The 19,584-nt window shown below is 38.4% G+C and overlaps 1 protein-coding gene across 2 annotated transcripts in view; it reads right to left on the minus strand.

The window, feature by feature from the left end:
- Positions 1 to 19,584, minus strand: part of adamts3 (ADAM metallopeptidase with thrombospondin type 1 motif, 3) — a 239,396-nt gene that overhangs the window by 161,763 nt on the left and 58,049 nt on the right. For both annotated transcript variants that reach the window (XM_041788544.1, XM_041788543.1), the window contains exon 4: positions 15,126 to 15,282. In XM_041788544.1, the coding sequence (XP_041644478.1) occupies positions 15,126 to 15,282 (157 nt within the window). The remainder of the gene's footprint in view (positions 1 to 15,125; positions 15,283 to 19,584) is intronic.

Genomic DNA, 19,584 nt, shown 5'->3' on the forward strand with positions numbered 1-19,584 from the left:
AATGACATCTTAGGTTGTCTCAGCTCTGGTGATGTTATGGGATATCAAAGCTCGTATGACTTCTTTGGAGTTTTAGTTCTAATAATTTCTCAGGAATAATGTTATTTGGGCTGAACATGTAGTCTGGGATTTGATCTTGTTTAGGTTCTCTTCCCTTGAGTGTTCTCTTGTTGTTTTACTGTCTTTATCTCTTGTTGGGTTCTGCTGCTTTGTTTTCTGCATGTCAAAGCACTTTGTAAACCCTTGTTTTAGAAGTGATATATAATTACATAAAAGTTATTATTGTTATAAAGCCATCGGTCTATCTGCTGGGTAACACAACTCTGTAAGAGATTAAAAAAAGACATCCTCAAACTTGTAAACCGACTGGGAGACACACAGGCAGCAGAAACAACGAGAGAAAGTGAATCAATAAAAGAGACAACAAAGCTGAATGGGACATTAGTTAATAATGAAATAGAAAGTTATATCAAGCATATTAGGCGCTTATACAGATGTACTGGCAAACAGTGAGCCCATATTTGAGATGTAGATGTTGCTAGAGACATTTTCTTGGTCATTTTAAGGGAAATTGCATTCAGACTGACTAGTCTTAAGTAAAGAACACACTCAAAAACAGTCAAAATGGAGCACGATTTAATTCAAATTAGAAAAGTAGTTTCGGTTTGCTGAGTGTGACTCACATTAGCAGCAGGGCTGAACAATATATTGTATTTCTATTGCGATAGTGATGCACATCGTGGGATATTCAGGTGACGTAGGGCACATTACCTGTTTTTTAATTTTAGCCAAAATTGTATATTGTATTGTTTCAAACATGCATCAAAGTTGGCCTGGATTCCTCATCAGGAGTCAGAGAAGTGAATTCTGTGCAGGGGAGTTTCTGAGTCTCCTTACATCAAGCAGGTGATGCTGCATCCATCACTGCACCACTATGAACCTTCAGTCAGATGTAAGTTACACGATGCCGATCCTAGGTGAGTTGATTTCAACTATAAATGGCACCTTGTCCTGTTGCTCGCAAATAAATTGAGCAGCCACGGCACAGACTTGCTGAGCCTCAGTGTGTGTGCTGTGTGGCTTGAAAGTCACAACAGATCAACCCTGTAGGCATTCATTTAACCATCAGTTACACTCGGATCATGCAGTCAAACTTGACTTTGTATGCCATTAGAAATGGCTGATGATGATGGCGAGTTTTTTAGTAAAGCTGATGAGGAGCTTCAGTCTGCGTGCCCTGTCTCCTCCTTCCCCTGTGACTGTTTGTCAGAGCTGCTGTGGCCGCACAGTGTGAGGTTTGAAATCTGAGTATGGCACAAAGACCAAGTAGGATATTTATTTTTACTTAAGTTTAATGAATATACATAAAAGGCACTTCATGTATCTGGCTTTATTTCCTCATTTGATTAAAAAAATCACTATATATATATCACAGAGAGATTATCGCGACATCTGTTTTTTTTTTTTCCAATATTGTTCAGCCCTATAACATGTAGATCCCTTATTTGACACTGTATATGAGCCATTTCTGACACTGTTGGTGCAGACCAGACCAGAAAGGCTGCTCACATAAATACAAGATAAAAGCAGAACAAGTTCATTTGCTTTAAAGGTAGCAGAAAAGAGTACAGACTCACTCTCTGTCTGAATTAAAACCTTGACTTTTTAAGTAATCGATCAAAGAAAAACTATTTGCCTTAAGAGGCTTTTGATCACAGGTTGTGTTCATAAAAATCTATTGTTCCTTTACACCATGAAGTTGATTGCTTCTGAAAAGCACCTTCCTCAGCTTTTTGTTTTCTTACCCCCTGCTGCACCAAACCTGACTCTCAGGCCTCAAGAGGAAATAAGAGGCGCTGAAACAAACACATCTTCATGACTGCACACACGGCTAAGATCAGCAGCATTGTATGAGGCAACGCTTTCACAGTCTCCACCTCTCGCAGAACTCCTGTGAAGCCTATTTACTGTCAGGGTTGACTTATCCAACAATGCCTGGAGAAAAATGATTCAACTTAGAAGTTCAAAGAAACAACAGCAACAATTATAAGCTTGTCTGACAGCTTCAGCTCCTCAGCTCTCTGTGTAACAGATGCAAACGGCTCTGTATCGTCAAAAAGGATATACATAAAGATGACATCTGAGCAAATGTCTTGATTAAACCTTTAAGGTGTGAAGTGTTCAAGTGTTTCTATTGACTTGAAAAATAAAACATGAAAATGTTGAATGGAAAGAAAGTTTGTGACAAAGGTGTTTAGCTTAAGGAAAGCACCTTGCACACTGCTGCTCAGGCTATGTCTCCTGCTGAGCAGTGTCTCACATGTGTTACTTGTGCCGTGCTCGTGGATATCACAGCAGTGCTCGTGAAGAAAAAGGAGGATGGTGCCATCATCCATCATGAGTCCAGAAAATCAATCTGAAAACCAGCTTCCATCACGTTCTCCAACTAAAACAGTTCACGGTGTGAAATCCAATCAACGATAAAAAATAGAGTGGAGCATGCAACAAAGAGCAGCAATGGCTGTGCTGTCCATTGTCAAAAATCTTTAACAGCAGCACCAAAATCAATATGAACCAGCTATTTGCCAGAGAAGAAGATGCAACTATGTCTTCACTCATTTCATTTATATTGCCCAGTTTAATATCCTTGCCAATTGTTAACTATCATTGTCTGAATTCTTTTTCTGTGAACAGAGATTCATTTTTCTTTAGCTCAGGAGAAGCCAGCAGTCAGGGTTAAACCACTTCCAAGCGATGTTTCTCTTCCGTGTGGTGTTCATGTCTAAAATGTAAAGGCCTTCATTTTCCTTTTCCCCGGAGTAGTGCCACGCCTATTCATCTCTGAATCACAGGTCAAGGTAGACAGTAAGATATGGCAGCTTAACTCAACACTCATCTCAGAAGTAAGCCGGAAAATAAACTGAAAGTAATTTTCTCATAATTAAGGCTGATTACTAAAGATCAATGTCACGCAGAGATGTGAAAAGTAAAAAGTCAGCCTCTTCATGTTCCTCCTTGAATAATGGAAGAAACTACTTTTGAATGGAATGTTTTCTTTAGTGGAGATGGTTTGGTCCTTTTTGATGCATTTCAGGTTGTGAAGGAAACTAACCACTTACCGGCTTCATATGTTTGACAGATAATGGGTTGTTAGCTGTGCTTTAATGCAGATATCTGCTCACTGAGACAAATAAATCATCAGTGGGAGGTACTGGGATATGATTTGTTAGTGGGGACAAAGTTCAGCAACTTCAGTGGTGTCAGCACATAATGTTTTGCCCATTTCCATGAAATTTGCTAATATGTGATTGGTCAATACAGCTCTGACTTCAAATCAGAAACCAGAAGACTCAATATAGTGAAAATTAAAAACCCTGCAGAAAAATTCTACAACTCTAGAATTCATAGAGATTATTTCCTGGCTGAAGTATAAGGCTGGTCACTTATCATTGTAGGAAACAGATTATCTTTAAATCTTGGTACACTAATGAAAATCTCTCATCATGGTGTTTCTTTGTCATGTGATGCCTATGGGGTTTCCCATTGGATCAGTGTAGTTGAAAATCACAAGTCAGTTTGCATTTTTAAGGTAAATTTCTGCCCAGTTGGCTCTGTTACTATATTATTACTACTATAACTGGCAGTGTGTCTGTCTGTCTGTGTTGATTTGCACACCGCACTGTTGCTCCAATTGTCCCCGATACCTCCCAGAAGACTTCTTGGGTGTATAGGTTTGAAATTGGTGCTGTAAAAAAAATCATAATACAGATTTTTAATAAAATCTTAAAATTTCATAATTCAGGGACTACCTCTGTGTTATCAAGGGACTGTGTCATGTTACTGCATGTCAACAGAGGGCACCAGAGTAATATGGAAAGTGTGGCTCATAGTACGGGAGAACTGAGAAAGCTGGTGCAGGACTGTAACTTTGGTGATTCACTGACAATGATGTTGAGAGATTGTTTGATTCGTGTCATAAATGAAGACAGGATACAGCAGGGGCTGTTTTAAGAGGACAGACTGACTTTTGAAAAAGCACTCCAGTTTGTATAAGCAGTGGATGCGGGATATAGAGACATTGTGGATTTACATGGCATAAAAGAACCTGGTAAATAGAACGACCAAAGCCCAAGCAGGACATTAGAAAACGCTACAGATGTGGAGAAAACCACCAAGTGGGACACATAAAAAGAGCCTGCAGAAACAAAAGAGAGGGTAAAGACAATACTACACAGTTTAGGTGGGAGAAAGCATAAATGAGGAAGGGCGAGATAGTGAGAATGAGGAAGTTTTCACTATGTATCCCATCAAGGTCTTCACACACTTGGTCTGTTATTTCCGGATGCATTTTTTTTTTTGTTTCTTCTTTCAAATCCATTATCTGAAAAAAACAACCCTGAACTTTTCACACTGAGTCTATCGTTTTATTTGTATTAAAATAAAGGAATTCATAGAATGTGGCTATTGTTTCATACTATGTGTCTGTGGCTTTGTCACTCCTTTAAAATCACACTGTATCCAACCAACCTGACAGAGAGCTTCACACAGCACACGCTCATGCGTCATAGCACTGTGGCAAGCTGTAGAGATGGAGAGCAATTTTTCAACTCACTCTCTGTTACGTGGCTGTGAGTGCAAACTTCTGCCTTTATCTGTTAAATACTATGGTTGACAATGTACAGTCTGGATAAGGAGATAGTCATTCCTACAGCAAGAAAAGAGAACCAATCAGAAAAGAGCTCAAAGTAAAAGGGAAAAATGTAACATTTGAGTTGACACAGGCTGTTTTACAAGTTATTTTACAACAGGATAAAGCTCTGAACATACGGTGGCCATATAGTACCAGTCCAAAGAACAGCTAAAGTAACAGTTGAATGTGAAGCCATCACCAAGATTTTAGTTGTAGTGCTAGTGAAAGGCTCAGAAACCCGTCTAGTAAATATTAATGTAGGGCAACAGCGTGGCAGGCCGTGAACTTCACAGAGTCTTTCATTGTGCTTCTGTTTACTGGACTACTTGTGGGGGTAAATTACCTGAAGGGGTGTCCTCATCAGAGTAGGCCTACATGGTGATAATGGTATATTAAAATAATAATTAATTTGGTTTCTGAAAAAAAAGAACATCCCTCTATTATTAAACATTTCTTTAACATGTAAAAGGTGGATGTTTTAACCCTGCCAGTAACTGAAAAGGAAGACTCTCCCTGACTATTTCAGAGGTATTTCATTTCTCCCCTCAGTTTGGCATGAAGTTTTCTGACTAGAGTTTATCAAGTCTCAGCAGATTAGATAGATCAGATTTGGTTAAATAGCAAAATAAAGCACCGTGCCAGTGAATCCATATTTATCCACAGGGACCTAAAATCTGAATTAGACTGCTTATAAATTGTTCATCATCCATGTGTTGAAAGGGCTCAAAAATGCATCAAGCAATGCCTCCTGGAAGCTAAAGTTTGTCCAATGTTTTATGGTCTCACTAGAGCCAATTATCAAAATTTGTTTTGTATTGCAGTTTTTTCTTCCAAGGATTATGACAATAATAGCTCCTTCAGATGAACAATCACTGCACTTTATTCCATTTCTCTTTGATGCTCTTGTTTTGTCTTGTTGATATATATTTTTTATATATAGTAATGTGCTTCCTCTAATCCATTCATTTGGATTCAACTGGAAAGCAAATGCAAATACGCTTGACACAACAGGGAAAACAAACCATTCTGAGGTATAACAAAACATTTATAAGTTTTGCTTCGATCCCCTGATTTCCTGATTACATGTAAATTTGCTATAAGTAACAAAAAAAGAAAGTGAGATATAGATATCTGAAGAGGATGGAGTTACAATCATGTGACTCTTTGCCTATACCTCAGTCATCTGTAACACATTACAGTACTAAACATGCCTTCTTTTTCTACACAATCACATTTTTCTCTTATGATCCATGAAAAGAACTCAAACCAAAACTTTACAATTCAAGTTTCATAACACATCAATTTACAGTGACCTGGACTTCATCTCCAGATGTTTCCATAAGATAATCCATAATAACAAAAATATTATATAAGAGGATATTTCATCACATTCTTAGAGGCTGAATTCTTATTCTAAAGCTGCTGCACCGTTTCTGGTAACACAGTGTCACCTCTGCCTACCGCTGCTTCATAAATGTCACACTTGTCATGACATATGCCACCCTTACTCAATATTGCAACAGTCTTCTGGTCCTTGCAGCTCTATAACAGGAGCAATGCCATTGTGATCAAATAGAGTTCAGCCACTGTGTCATGAAATCTTTCTTAGCTGTTGCTGTTTTTACTCCATCCTCCCACCATCATTTAGGAGGCTTTTCAAAACTTCCCAGAAACCTGAGGCAGGTTTCTGCTTCATGGGATTTGTCGTCCCATTTGATAAGAATATAATAACACACAGGAAATTTACAGTTATTTTTTGTTTCCTTTTTTTGCTTTGAGACATACAGCCAGTAATACTGCATTTGAGTATCTGCTCAGTAATTTGAAGTTTAAATGACTGAAAGGGGGCAATCATTTTGTTATTGAAATCCCTGAACTTTGATGTAAGACTTCCTTTTAGAATGTCGGTGTCGTGACCTTCAAATCACACGTCAAAATGTCTGGCTGACTGTTTAGTATTGGCCTCCAAATCCTGTTTGACAGACAAAACCCTGAGCCTGGTACACCACCCTAAAGCTTACCATGTTCTAGCTGTAAACATGTATGCCGAGGTGCTGAGTGAAATTGATTTTTCCTGATGACACATTGTGTTTTAGGCTTCAACAGACTGAGGAAGTGATTGCAATGGCTCCTGAAACATCATGAGGGCAGCTGCAGCTCAGGAGATAGAGCTGTCATTTACTAACAGGAAGATCAGCAGTTCGATCCCAGGATCCTTCAATCCATGTGTCAGAATGTACTTTGGAAAGGTGGAAGATATTGCCTTAGGTGTTCCACACTTTCTATCTAACATACTCCTGTTGAGAAAAGTGGGATAGATAGTCCCTGGGTTAAAGAGACAGCAGTGAAAATGAAGCGTTTAGGACGGAGGTTAAAATAAGGGTTTTCATGACACCAGTGTGAGAAACATGAGGAGTTTTTTGAGCTGTAAACCATGTAAAGCTACTACGTGGGTATCAGAGAGATGGTGTAAAGCCTTGAAAAAAAGACATAATACCCCCACTTTAAGCAAAGTGCCCCCACAAAACAGAATGAGTATGTGGAAAAAGCATACAGTCTAATGCACTTTGATTGGCTAAAAACTGACAGAAGAGACAGTATGTAAGTGCAATCCATTTAGCAATTACATCATTACATGAGCATGGTGTTAACAACTGCATACTTTATCACACCCGTCTGTTCTGTGCTGCTCAAAGGAAAAGAAGAAAAAAAAACAGCAGGAAGTCTAGTTTTCTCTACATGGAATAAACTCAAGACGGAGTAAAATGAACAGCCAGACTAACAGACATTTCTTAAATCCAAGATACATTCACATAAGAAAAGTATTTACCAAAATCTCCTATGATCACTGTAATCACTTCAAACCGTATTGTGTCCATCACAAATAAAAAATACAAAAGTAGTAGAATATGGTGGCTTCATGTTATTTTTTTATTTTTTTTTTTCCCCTACCAAGACAATGTGTACAACTTTCTAGTGGAGTCCTGCAGAGCAAGATAAGTAAAATAAGTGAATTAATAATTATGATACATATCCAAAATGACAAATTTAACCTATCAAAAAAAAATCAGATCTTTTATTTCTTCGTCACTTTATGTTATCCAACTGTCTGCACATGAATGACAACACCGCAACCAGAAACTGGATTTTTCCAAGTGCAATTTGGAAAACTTTTAATAGAATCAGTTGGCTATCTTTTAAATAAATACATCTGATCTGGTCAACTCAGGAAGCGCTGATTGAACTTGAAAGAAGAAGATGGGGTTAGGGCTGGTCTTAAAGTGGCATTAAAAAGAAGTGACACTTTGAAATATTGTTTCAACTCTCAGTTATTTCTCAGTCAAATTGTGACTTACACACATAATGCACTGAACATAATGCAAATGCCATTATAATTCACCATTAGTTGATCTGTAGTCAACCAAGGAAAGACAATGCTTATAAATCAGAGCTTTGTGCCTTCTTATCTATCAAGCAGTGGTGGCTGGTCACCCCTATCACTCTTACCAGAAAGAAGAAGTTACTGATTGAAATTTGAAAAATGATGTTTGAAATACAAATATTGAAATTCATAAATAAACTCCAATATACTACAAAACCGTGACATATTTAAGGATAAAAGTATGTAACGTGCAACAAAAAAGTAAATTAAAAACATTCCCTACATAAATCGCATAAATTGTTAAACTTAAGGGAGATTAATGCTAGGATGAACATCAGAAAAAAGCACACAGCTCAGACCTGATCAACCAGGCATCAACATTATTCATCACACCTGTGACAGGGGAGAGAAATTACACTCGCTCTTTGCTGGTCTATCATCAAGGTACAAACATAATTTCCCTGACACCTTTTCAAACATCTGGATTAGACCTAGACAAATTTGACTGATTTAAAGCACTTTCTGGAGAAAGCTAAGCAGCAAACTATAGCCAGGCACTCTGTATGTCAATCACCTGTGGGAAGCCTCACCAAGGAGTCCTACTTGACACACTGGTGTTTGGGCGATAAATAAATACTACATTTATTAATATAGCACTCCTACTGATTTGATCATCAAATGTAAACTTTTGCCATTGTTTGGTCAGTAAATTTATATTATAACTCTGTAAAATGTCTGCGCTAGTTCTGACTATTTTGATATGGGACATAAAAGTCTTCTTTGTGCTGATCAGCTGTTATAAAATCAGATAGCAGGTGAATAGAACAAAAACAACTATAACAACTTGGTAATTTCATAAAAGACGCTGCAAATACAACCACTAAAGCTGATACAAGGGAAGGCAGGAACAGGAGGAGGACAGCTGAGCTGAGCTGGAGTGGTGTAGTTTGACTTCAACCATTTTTGTGTTTAATTTGTGCACAAATTAAACAAATGCAGATGTTGAAAAAAGGCCTATTAATTTATTTTAACTCACAGTGCAGTGATGTCTGTTGATATACCGTAAATTCACTAACATATAGAATTAAGATCTTATCATACCCCTGCTGAAGAAAAATGCACCAGCTGCCACAGCAAGTAATTCTACACATTACCTAAAGATCCAGGGCTCAGTCCAGACAGTAAGAGACACTATCTAACTGGTCACAGAGGGACCAGCTGACCCAAAAATCATAAAAGTGTCCAAAGCTGTAATATTTTAGAGTAGTTTTTGCAACGTCAAAAGAAGTAAGGCAAGTAATACTCCTTGACATAAAAGTCATGGATAAAAAAATCCATCGTGAAATAACTTTTAAATAAAACTTGATAATACTATTCTTTTTTGATGAAAAGCAATAATTATTATACATCAAAGTTAAATGAAAGTATTCTCTTTAATTGCTTCAAATTTTAGGTTCATTTATATATTGAGACAATTTACCATATGAAGAATTTGCAGTGATATCATCATGCTGTGGTGCCTTGAACCATACAACTGCATGGTATTTTCATTTTTCATTTTTATTTTTTTTTATTGTTTTTTTTTTGGGGGGGGGGGGGGCTTTATCTAGGTATGACAGTTGAAGAGGAACAGGATATATGGGGAAAGAAAGTGGAGGAGACCAGGAATCAGTCCCATGACCAGTGCATCTGACTGCAGCCTCTGCATATGGGTGCCTGCCCCTTCAAATGAGCTAAGCTGGAGTCCAACTGTTTGTTTGTTTGTTTGTTTGTTTGTTTGTTTGTTTGTTTGTTTAATCCTGCTCTTTCTTGAGTACATGCACTTTTACATGATTAAAATTACTAACATGTGATGTGATTACTACTTCTGCCAGCATCATCCAAAAAAATCTCTGTGGGTCTTTTGAATTTTCTAGGAAAAATACACCACGTTCCAAATTATTATGCAAATGATATTTTTCTCTGATTTTCTAGATATTAATGCAAATGACAGTCAGAATATGTTTCAAGTCATCAGCCGTTAGAGCATAATTCAAATGTTTAAGAACAAACTTCATAATGATAACAATAATTCTTTTTAAATAAAAATCTCAAAATGCACTGTTCCACATTATAATGCACAACAGAGTTCAAAAGATTTTATTGGTTGTAAAGAACTGAAAATGTTCATTTGTTGAATTTGCAGCATTAGGAGGTCATGTTACTGAAATCAAAAGCTATTTCAACCAAAAATATCTTATTAGGCCAAGTTGCATGTTAACATAGGAGCCCTTCTTTGATATCACCTTCACTATTCTTACATCCATTGAACTTGTTTATTTTTGAAGAGTTTCTGCTTGAATTTCTTTGCAGGATGTCAGAATATCCTCCCAGAGCTGCAGTTTTGATGTAAACCGCCTCCCTAGATCTAAATCTTTAGCTTGAAGATGCTCCAAAGGTTGAGGTCAGGGGAGGATGGGGGTCACACCATGAGTTTCTCTCCTTTTATGCCCATAGCAGCCAATGACACAGAGGGATTCTTTGCAGCATGAGATGGTGTATTGTCATGCATGAAGATATTTTGCTACAAAAGGCATGGTTCTTCTTTTTGTTTCATGGAAGAAAATGATCAGTCAGAAACTCTATACACTTTGCTGAGGTCATTTTCACACCTTTAGGGACCCTAAAGAGGCCACAGCTCTCTCCTCATGATTCCGGCCCAGAACATGACTCCACCACCTCCTTGCTGACATCACAGCCTTGTCGGGACATGGTGGCCATCCACCAACCATCCACTACTCCTCCATCTGGACCATCCAGGGTTGCATGGCACTCATCAGTAAACAAGACTGTTTGAAAATGAGTCTTCATGTATTTCTGGGCCCACTGCAACTGTTTCTGCTTGTAAGCATTGGTTAGGGCAGCCGAATAGTAGGTTTATACACGACTGCAAGCCCTGGAGAATCCTACACCTTGAGGTTCTTGTGACTCCATAGGCACCAGCAGCTTCAAATACATGTTTGCTGATTTGTAATGGCATTTTAGCATCTGCTCTCCTTTCCTTTCCCATATTGCTTGAAACCTGTGGCCTGCTTCATAATGTGAAGAATCCTTCTTAAGTAGTTTTCCTTTAATTGGGCTAACCTGGCAAAATATTTATCACAGGTGTCTGAGATTGATTTCAGTGATCCAAAGAGCTCTGAGACACAATATCATCCATAAGTTTGATTGAAAAACAAAAATTTGAATGTTTATGACACTAAAATCCAATTTGCAAAATAATTTGGAACGCGGTGTATACATGGAGTAATTTTCACGGCTTGTGTGCCAGTTGGTCTAAAAAAAGGAAAATGTGGTGTGAATCTAGTTTTGAGTTCAAAAATTGGGCAGCTGATTGCTTGAGCACTTTTTCCCCATTTTTGTGTCTTTTTCTGTTTTTTCCTATAACTTTGAGTGTGTCATCACATCCATTCAGAGAAAAACTGCCTTCCTCAACAGCAATCAGGGTCAATACCTCCGATGGTTACTGATTTTAAGTGGAGGTGATAAACAACCCTGAGTTTGCACTCACACTGCATGCAAAAAGTGACCTGATCATGATTTTTAAACATTTTTCTGCTACTTTGTGACTCAGATTTTTATGATAGTTTGAACATCTGTAGTCATTGTATGGATTATTTTGAATCAGATTTACCTTCATGCTATGGCTTGCAGTGTTAATATAGCCCAAGTGTATCAGTGGGACTCTGCTATGACAAGCTAAGATACATACTGGCTGACATTCATTTTGACAGCACACATACGCATATAATTTGTGATAAAATAGACCCTGACTGGCTAAGTACGAGCATTTATGCTCTATTTACACTACAGCGAGATTTATTCAGAGACTGGAAACAAAGCTACATGGGGGTTTTGTGATTAAAATTTGTTTTATTATATAATTAATTTTCTGTTTTTGTGTCCCGTAAGGCATTATATGGTAAAAACAAAAAAGCGATGACTCATAGGAGCCTGAACCTTTGTTGTTCCTACAACATAAAGTTACCCTCAGGAAAAGCTCTTTCCCCAGCATAGATCGCCTTCACAGTGAATGCAGTGACATTTGTTTGGTAAATGGAGCAGAAACAGGTTTTTAGAGCAGGCAGTGACAGCTGTTTGTATTAATAATCACATTAGTCACAGAGGAAGCAGCAGTAAAAGCAGTAATTTGTTCAATAAGGAGAAGTTCTGCTTTTGGGGGCTTTTAAATACACCTCACTGTCTGAGTTTGAGAATAGAAGGAGGGTAGCCTTCCATCAAATGTGATATGAAGGTTGCCAGGGTTTTATAAGCTGACAAACTCCAAGCGATGTGGGGGGAGGCACAGAGAAAGTTTAGGAGTTAACCTTTGAGCTGAGAATCCTACACATATTGTTTGTAGCATACTTAACATTTTAATGTCTTTTTGCTTGAAGTCATATTTCACATTTCATATTTCTTTTACTACTTTTAATGTCTCTTTAAGACTCTATTAAAGTCTTTAAACTGCTTTTGTATGAATGTGTCTTGATTAATAAGCCTGACTAGAATAAGTAGTCATTAAGCTGTAGTGTTGTGTAAAAGCAGAGAATACAGAAAGTGGATGGTAGTCACTTCCTGATAAGATGGGTTTTGACGAAGCCCCAACCCTTTAGGCTAGTGGTTTTCAAGCTTTTTTCCACTGAGCCCCCCCTTCACATATCTAAGAAGAGCTGTGCCCCCCACGATACACACACAAAAAGTGGCTTATTGCTGTCAAAAAACGCACAAGTTAAATTGTTTTCATCATTTAAAGCCTAACAAAATAGCCCAAAACACAAGCATTACTACCAAAAGACTTTTTCATGAGCCATCCATGTGTTTTATCATGATTTTAGGCAGTCTGAATGACTCTAATTTTAACAACCTGACAGCAGACAGCACCCCCCCCCCCCCCATCTGGCAAAACTGATGCCTTTCCTTTGCAAGCTGGGGAGCAGAACTGCCATCTCTCTGTTGGTAGGAAATTGTTAGTGCAGCCAGTGCCTCTGTCCAACTAGATGGACAGAATTATAAACTTCGACTGTGACACGTGCTTTAAAGTGATTATTGTTAAGATTTTACTTAGTTTAAAGCTGAAAAAGAAAAGTGCAGGAACTGTTTATCTTTTCACATGATTGGTGTAAATTTTACGGCGTCTGTAACAGACAATCTTTGATGAAAGTTGGAGAAGCATAAAAACTGCTCAGGCACTTAAACTGTGACAGTAGCAGATGCTTTTTTACACACTGTCAAGATGGCAAGATTACAAACAAGCAAACAGTGGACTGAAATTTGGCAAAGACACTCAAGAGATATGTGGAGAAAAAGGTTTAGCTCAGTTTTAAATGGGATAGAAGGAGATGTGCTGTTGATGACCAAGTGCTGTTAAACAGAGCAAGGAGTTTTTAACACAGCTTTATTTGGGATGCTTCGTTATTTTACCTTGTACACAGAAACAAAATGCTGAAGTGCTGAAACCACTGTTGTGCAATGATGTGCTTTAACTTTGTAATGCTCAAAGGTTGTAAAATCAAGTTTAAACTGAGGGTTACCTTCCAATTTACACACAGTACAAAAACTTCAGCTAGGATTTGAGCAGGAGAAAGCATCACTGCAAAAACAAAAAAAATCCATTTAGACTGCAGAAAAAGAATAGTTGATGCTCACAAAGCAGGAGAAGGTTGTACAAAGTTCCCACAGCATTTCCAAGTGTCAAGAACTGGAGTGAGAAGTATAATCAAGAAATCTAAAGACAGCCACACACAGAATAAGCCTGGCAGAGAAAGGAAGACAAAGATCTAAAAGACCCTGGAAAGAAAAATAGTGAGAGATGTGTCTGAAGACCCCAGAACAGCTGCCAAGACACTAGTGGAGGACTTGTAGTCTCAAAGAAGACCATCACTAAAGCCCTGCACAGGAATGGACCAAGAAAAACTCAAGTTCTTCAAGCCAGACTGAAGTATGCCAAAGATCAACCTGGAGAAAGATTATACATACTGGAAGCATGGCCTTTGGTAAGATGAGACCAAACTAGAGCTCTTTGGCCACAGAGAGCTTGGTGATGTTTGGAGAAAGAAGGTAGAGGTGTATCACCCAAAGAACACCGTCCCCACAGTAAAACATGGCGGTGGGAGTATAATGCTATTGGGATGCTTCTGATAGTGAGAATCTTGTAAAAGTGGAGGGAATCATGAAGAAAGAAGGGTATGTAAAGACTGTGAGAGAAAGCCTCAAGCAGTCTGCAGCAAAACTAGGTCTGGGTCGGCACTTTGTCTTCCAGTACTAAAACAACCCAAAACATACGTGGCTCCTGGTGAAGAACTACTTCCAGAAGACAAAAGTGAACATCATTGGCTGGCCTGCACAAAGCCCTGGGGGTTAATAATTTCATCCTCATCTGTAGGCCCTACTGATGTGGAGACAATTAATCATTATTATTATTTTCTATAACTACATGAAACCCTTCATGCAAACTATTTCTCCTATTTCTGAAATGTAGACACTTTTCAGGTGAAGACAAAAGAGGATGATGTCTCCATGACTCATACTGCAGGCTGCAATTTGTCATTCCAGGTTGAGTCATGCATTTTATTTTTAAAATCAGAATGCATTAATTGCATGTCTTTACATCAAGTGAAGCATGTCATTTCAGCTTATGCCATGCTTTGTTTGATTCTTTCTTATTGATGTTTAATGTTGTTCATAGAGGCTATCAGCAAGCATATTTGGTTCGACCACTCACCATCCAGGGATTTTATAATGAAATTTAAGTCCTTTTTGTGATAGGAGAACAGGGTAGCAATTTTTAGAAGAAATCTATAATTTAGTGATGATATATGATGGCGAACAAGCTCTGTGGTTGTTGAGGTTCCTTCCTCTGAGAACAGTTAGAGAGAAGCATTTAGGATTTTCTCATGAAAAACTATCACCACAACAGACAAAGAAAGAGCAGCATTAGCAAAAGTACTCTCCAACACCCTGTGGACAGCTATACCTCCAAGCAGCAGTTAATATCATGTTTGTGCATCCTACCTTGAAGCTGGTAGTCCTCTTGGATTTCAGAAGTAGTTTGAAGCAGAGCCGACCTGCGGTAAACCACATGGACCCGGCCCTGGTCCTCCAGCTCCTGAGCTCCTCTCTCCAGAGGCTCAATAAAGTACTCATCCGAGTCAGTGCGGATCATTCCAGCCTGGAACACAAGACAAGGTCAGTGAGAGTATAGAGACATAAAAATCATACAGCCAATGATCCTTTCTGCACTGAGAGTGACTTGTTAAAAAGGCATTTAAATCTTAAATTACCAAAATGAGGCCCTAGACCTCCTAATGCTGTGCCTTAATCAGCTGTGATTTTTAAAGCAGCAGCAATTATGCTTATGAGGCCAAAAATCAAGATCCTTATTGCGTTAAGGTGTAACAGGATTTTCAAGAAAATCCTTTCTTACTGCATAAATTAACATTTTAATGCAGCATGGTTCTTAAAGGTCTTAAAAAGCTTTAACGTGGGGAATAGGGGAAGGTCTGATCAAAGTTAATTCTGTATTTTTCTCAACTTATCCAGACAACAACAAAATGACAGCATCACATCCTACCACCAATGTGACAAAAACAATACAAAGAGAGCTGTAATGATAAGAATTTATCAAAGAGAGTTATCGTTCTGATTGCCTGCTTAAATGCACTTTGGTCTTTCTGTATGACACTGTTAAATGTTTTTTTTCCTCTTTCCTGCAACTTTCAATCCGTCTGCAATCATCAGCAGGTTACCAGAAAGCTGCAGGCGGTAATCAAAACGTTTGTGATACATTAGAACAAAATTGCTTTGCAATCACTTCCTGCCCTTTTAAGATTTTCCGTAATAAGAGTCAAGTCATGTCCATAGTTTAGAGGGATAGGAAGGGTTCATTGTTTATTTTGGGTACAGGACAAACAGAATAGGACACTCATTAAATCCAAGAGAGAAACTGAAGCAGGAGTCACAGACGTTGAGGATGACCAAAATGAAGAGCTGATACCTAATGAGCATGAGATCTTGTAATTTTCCTAATCACTGAGCATTTTTGAGGCAGCATTTTCTCAAAAACATCAACATTGCACATTAAAAAGGCTGAAGTTCATCAGTTATGTACTGTTAGAGTCTAATATATACAGAGTGCTTTTCATGTCTCAGTTTGCTGCCACCTCACAGCAGCTATCAAGACAAGAGGAACACTAAAGCTTCAAAGATAGATTAGGGGCCTCAATCAGCAACCATTCTTCAGAAGAAATATGTGGCTGAAACCATTCAATATATCTGATACTGATTCCATTCAATTTATCTGATGCTGATATTGATACCAGCGCATAAACTGCTGTTATTGTAAAGGAAATCGTGTTTGTTCTGTACACCTGTTTACCTCCCACAAAAGCCAAACATTTGATTTAAACACAAAAGATAGACACCACCTTTTTCAAATATTAGCACATACTAAGTAATGACAGCTCATTTCTTTGGATTACATCAACATTGTTAGCATGATCAATTTTTAATAGTAACAGTAATACCAAGCTTCACCTGCCTGTCTGAGAGCTACAAACAACCCTGTTACAACCTGCTGACAGACACCGAGCTCTGCAGAGCACTAAACATCAATGTGACCCCTTTTAAATGACCTGTATTTGAATTTTCAAAATAAAATTCATTCTCATAATGAAACAACAAACACAGGGTCATTCCTTTAGACAACCCTGACAAAGTGTGTAACATTGAAAAAGAAAAGCCATCATGTTTTAAAGAGTAAGAAGAAGAAAAGAAAAAATAACCTTCAGCTGAGGTCTGTTGGTTCTGCTTAAAACCCCACAATCATTATGTTTCACCTTGTCATATGGAGCGTTCTGATACACTCTGACAGTCTGCTGTGTATCAGCAGGAAATATCAGCAAAATCTGCTCATTTATTCCTTGTTTCAAAAATAACTGTATTGACAAATTGTATCAATAATGCCTACTGTCTTCTCCAGTGTCCATTATAAGGTAGTTAAGGAGACTAGAGAAGCAAGAAACAAAATTATTCCTCTTTTCCGTGGGCACTTGCTAAAGCAAAAACAATTTCGTATGAAAGGCAAACAAAAGTGTTTTGGAGGCCTTAACTCTGTGCTACTATATCAGAAATGTCTCAAGGTTTGACTGAAACCTGGAAAATAATAACTCTCCAGTGACATTCCAGTCCCATCAAAATGTTGGTCACTAAATGAAACAGTGCTTTGCTAAGACTTGGGAATATGAGAGATTTGTAGTCTCTGCACTGAGACTCACAGAAAGCTAGAAGCATTCTAACAAGATGAAGGGTAAGCAACAGTGCCTAAAGTCAAAACATACAAAAGATTCCAACTTTCAGTTTCTTACTTCAGCTGTATTCATGAAACTGTCATAACTTAGATGTCTGGATCCGTAATACCCCCCACCCCCTCCAAAAAAAACAAACAAAAAAAAAAAAACTGCACAAACTGCTTGAAAATTAACTGACACCTCCTAGCCAATAAAAATTGATTATTCGCCCTGACTTGTCGTACTGATTAATTAACAGGTTCACTAGATAGCCATTTCTGTGGTCAGCACTATACATATAAATAAATATTTGCTGTGCAGCTAGGGCTAGCTCTCTCACAGCTCCACAGCTTTCAGTCATCCACAAGGTCACTCTCTGCTGCTCCTCTCAGCCTTTACCTCTCCCTGGCCTCCTCAGCAACACTCTGCTGGACTGTGCACATATGGTGTTCTGCAGCCAACACGTACACTGAACTCATTTCTAACTCCCATAGTCCCAGGTCAACGTAACACTCTGCCTCTTCTCCACACACACTGCCTCCACTGATTTATGTTCCTGTTTACATGTAGCTTCGATTGTGAGCGGATAAGGCTCCTTACTGAATGTAATAAAAATTGTGAGGACTCTCATATCCTGAGATATTTCTGCACAGAGGTGAACAGTCTGCCTGTTAAAATGAGCTGAAGTTTTGCATCTGAATGACCACCCACCTGTGCTGCAAGGGAGAAAACATGTTCATCCAACAATTCAGAGCTGCCTTGACTTGCTTGGATTCACGATGGAGCCATACAACTGGATACACTGTAGGCACATCTAATTTATCTCTGGAAACAGCCTGGTTACCTGCTTTCAAAGTATTCTAAGAGAGTTATAATTCTGACACGTCATGTCAAAACTGGATTGTTAGAGCTGCCAGGAATGTGGCATTCGTCACTTTTCATTGGAATATATGTAAGGAACTAAAATCTTTGAATCATCATTCATCTTCTTCTAGTCTTCTAGTCTAGGAGATTCAAAAAAGAATGAACGAGTTCCCAAACCTCTGCATCAACATATGCAAAGTGGAGCCCTGCTATATCCGCCAGGGTTTCATGAAAGCAAACACATTTTGTTCATGTCACACTCTGTTTTTCACTGAGTGAACATCTGCGTCCTTAGCCAAAAAACTTTTAACTTCCTCATACAGCACTGCAAAGAAGATTCTTTTTCAGCCTCTTTGAAATCTGCAGCAGCACAGTCTGCAAGCTTCATTGCTGCATTGCAACTAAATATCTCCAACATCAGAGGTAATCTCCCTTAACAGACTATGCATTTAATCTTAGTCATTTGAAGGTGCAAGACTGGATTTTTGGTATCAGAAAGACTGATTTCTGATGTATGTTTGGAGACCAAGTTACACTGTCCAGCAAAATAGCTTTCCAACCAGCGTTCACAATAAAAGGTACACAGTCGGCGTGGAGAGACGGGGTGAAATGGCAAAGAAGCCACGTATGAAAAAAGGAGTCTAGGTTGAAGGGCCTTGGTAGCATAACCATGGCTACACTGGACTCCTCAAAAAGTTGGACGCTGCTCCAAGAGGCTGTACTGTCAACATATGAAGGTTTATAGAATTGCCTCAAAGTGTTTGAAGAGAGTGAGCCTAACAGCTGCCTTTTCTTCAACAAAACCTCCACGATAAACAACAGTCATAGAAAATCATGACAGTGTATCCACTCTGATGCCCTAAGGCAATGTGTTTCTGTGTTCTAGTAAAGTTAAAAATCATTGTGAAAATAGACATCAGTTAAATGAAATGGTAGCATCTTTAAAAGGTCTGACTGAGCTCAAACACAAAAATGACTCATTTAGGTTAGGTAAACATATATCATTGATAGATAAGGTTCAATGGCTATGGATTTACAATGCATCAGAAAGTGTTCAGACCCCCTTCACTTTTTCACTTTTGTTATGTTTCAGCCTGATGCTACAGTCGATTAAACTCATTTTTTCTCTCATTAATCTACACTCTGTACCCCTCAGTAGCTCAGGTGCCTCCAATTTCTCTAGATCTTTGCTAAGATGTTTCTACACCTTGATTGGAGGTGGTGGTAAATAAAATTGATTGGATATGATTTGGAAAAGCGCACACCTCTCTATAGAAGACCTCACAGATGACAATGCGTATCAGAGCAAAAACCAAAGCCAT

Source organism: Cheilinus undulatus, linkage group 5 (assembly GCF_018320785.1).
Source record: "Cheilinus undulatus linkage group 5, ASM1832078v1, whole genome shotgun sequence".
NCBI lineage: Eukaryota > Metazoa > Chordata > Actinopteri > Labriformes > Labridae > Cheilinus > Cheilinus undulatus.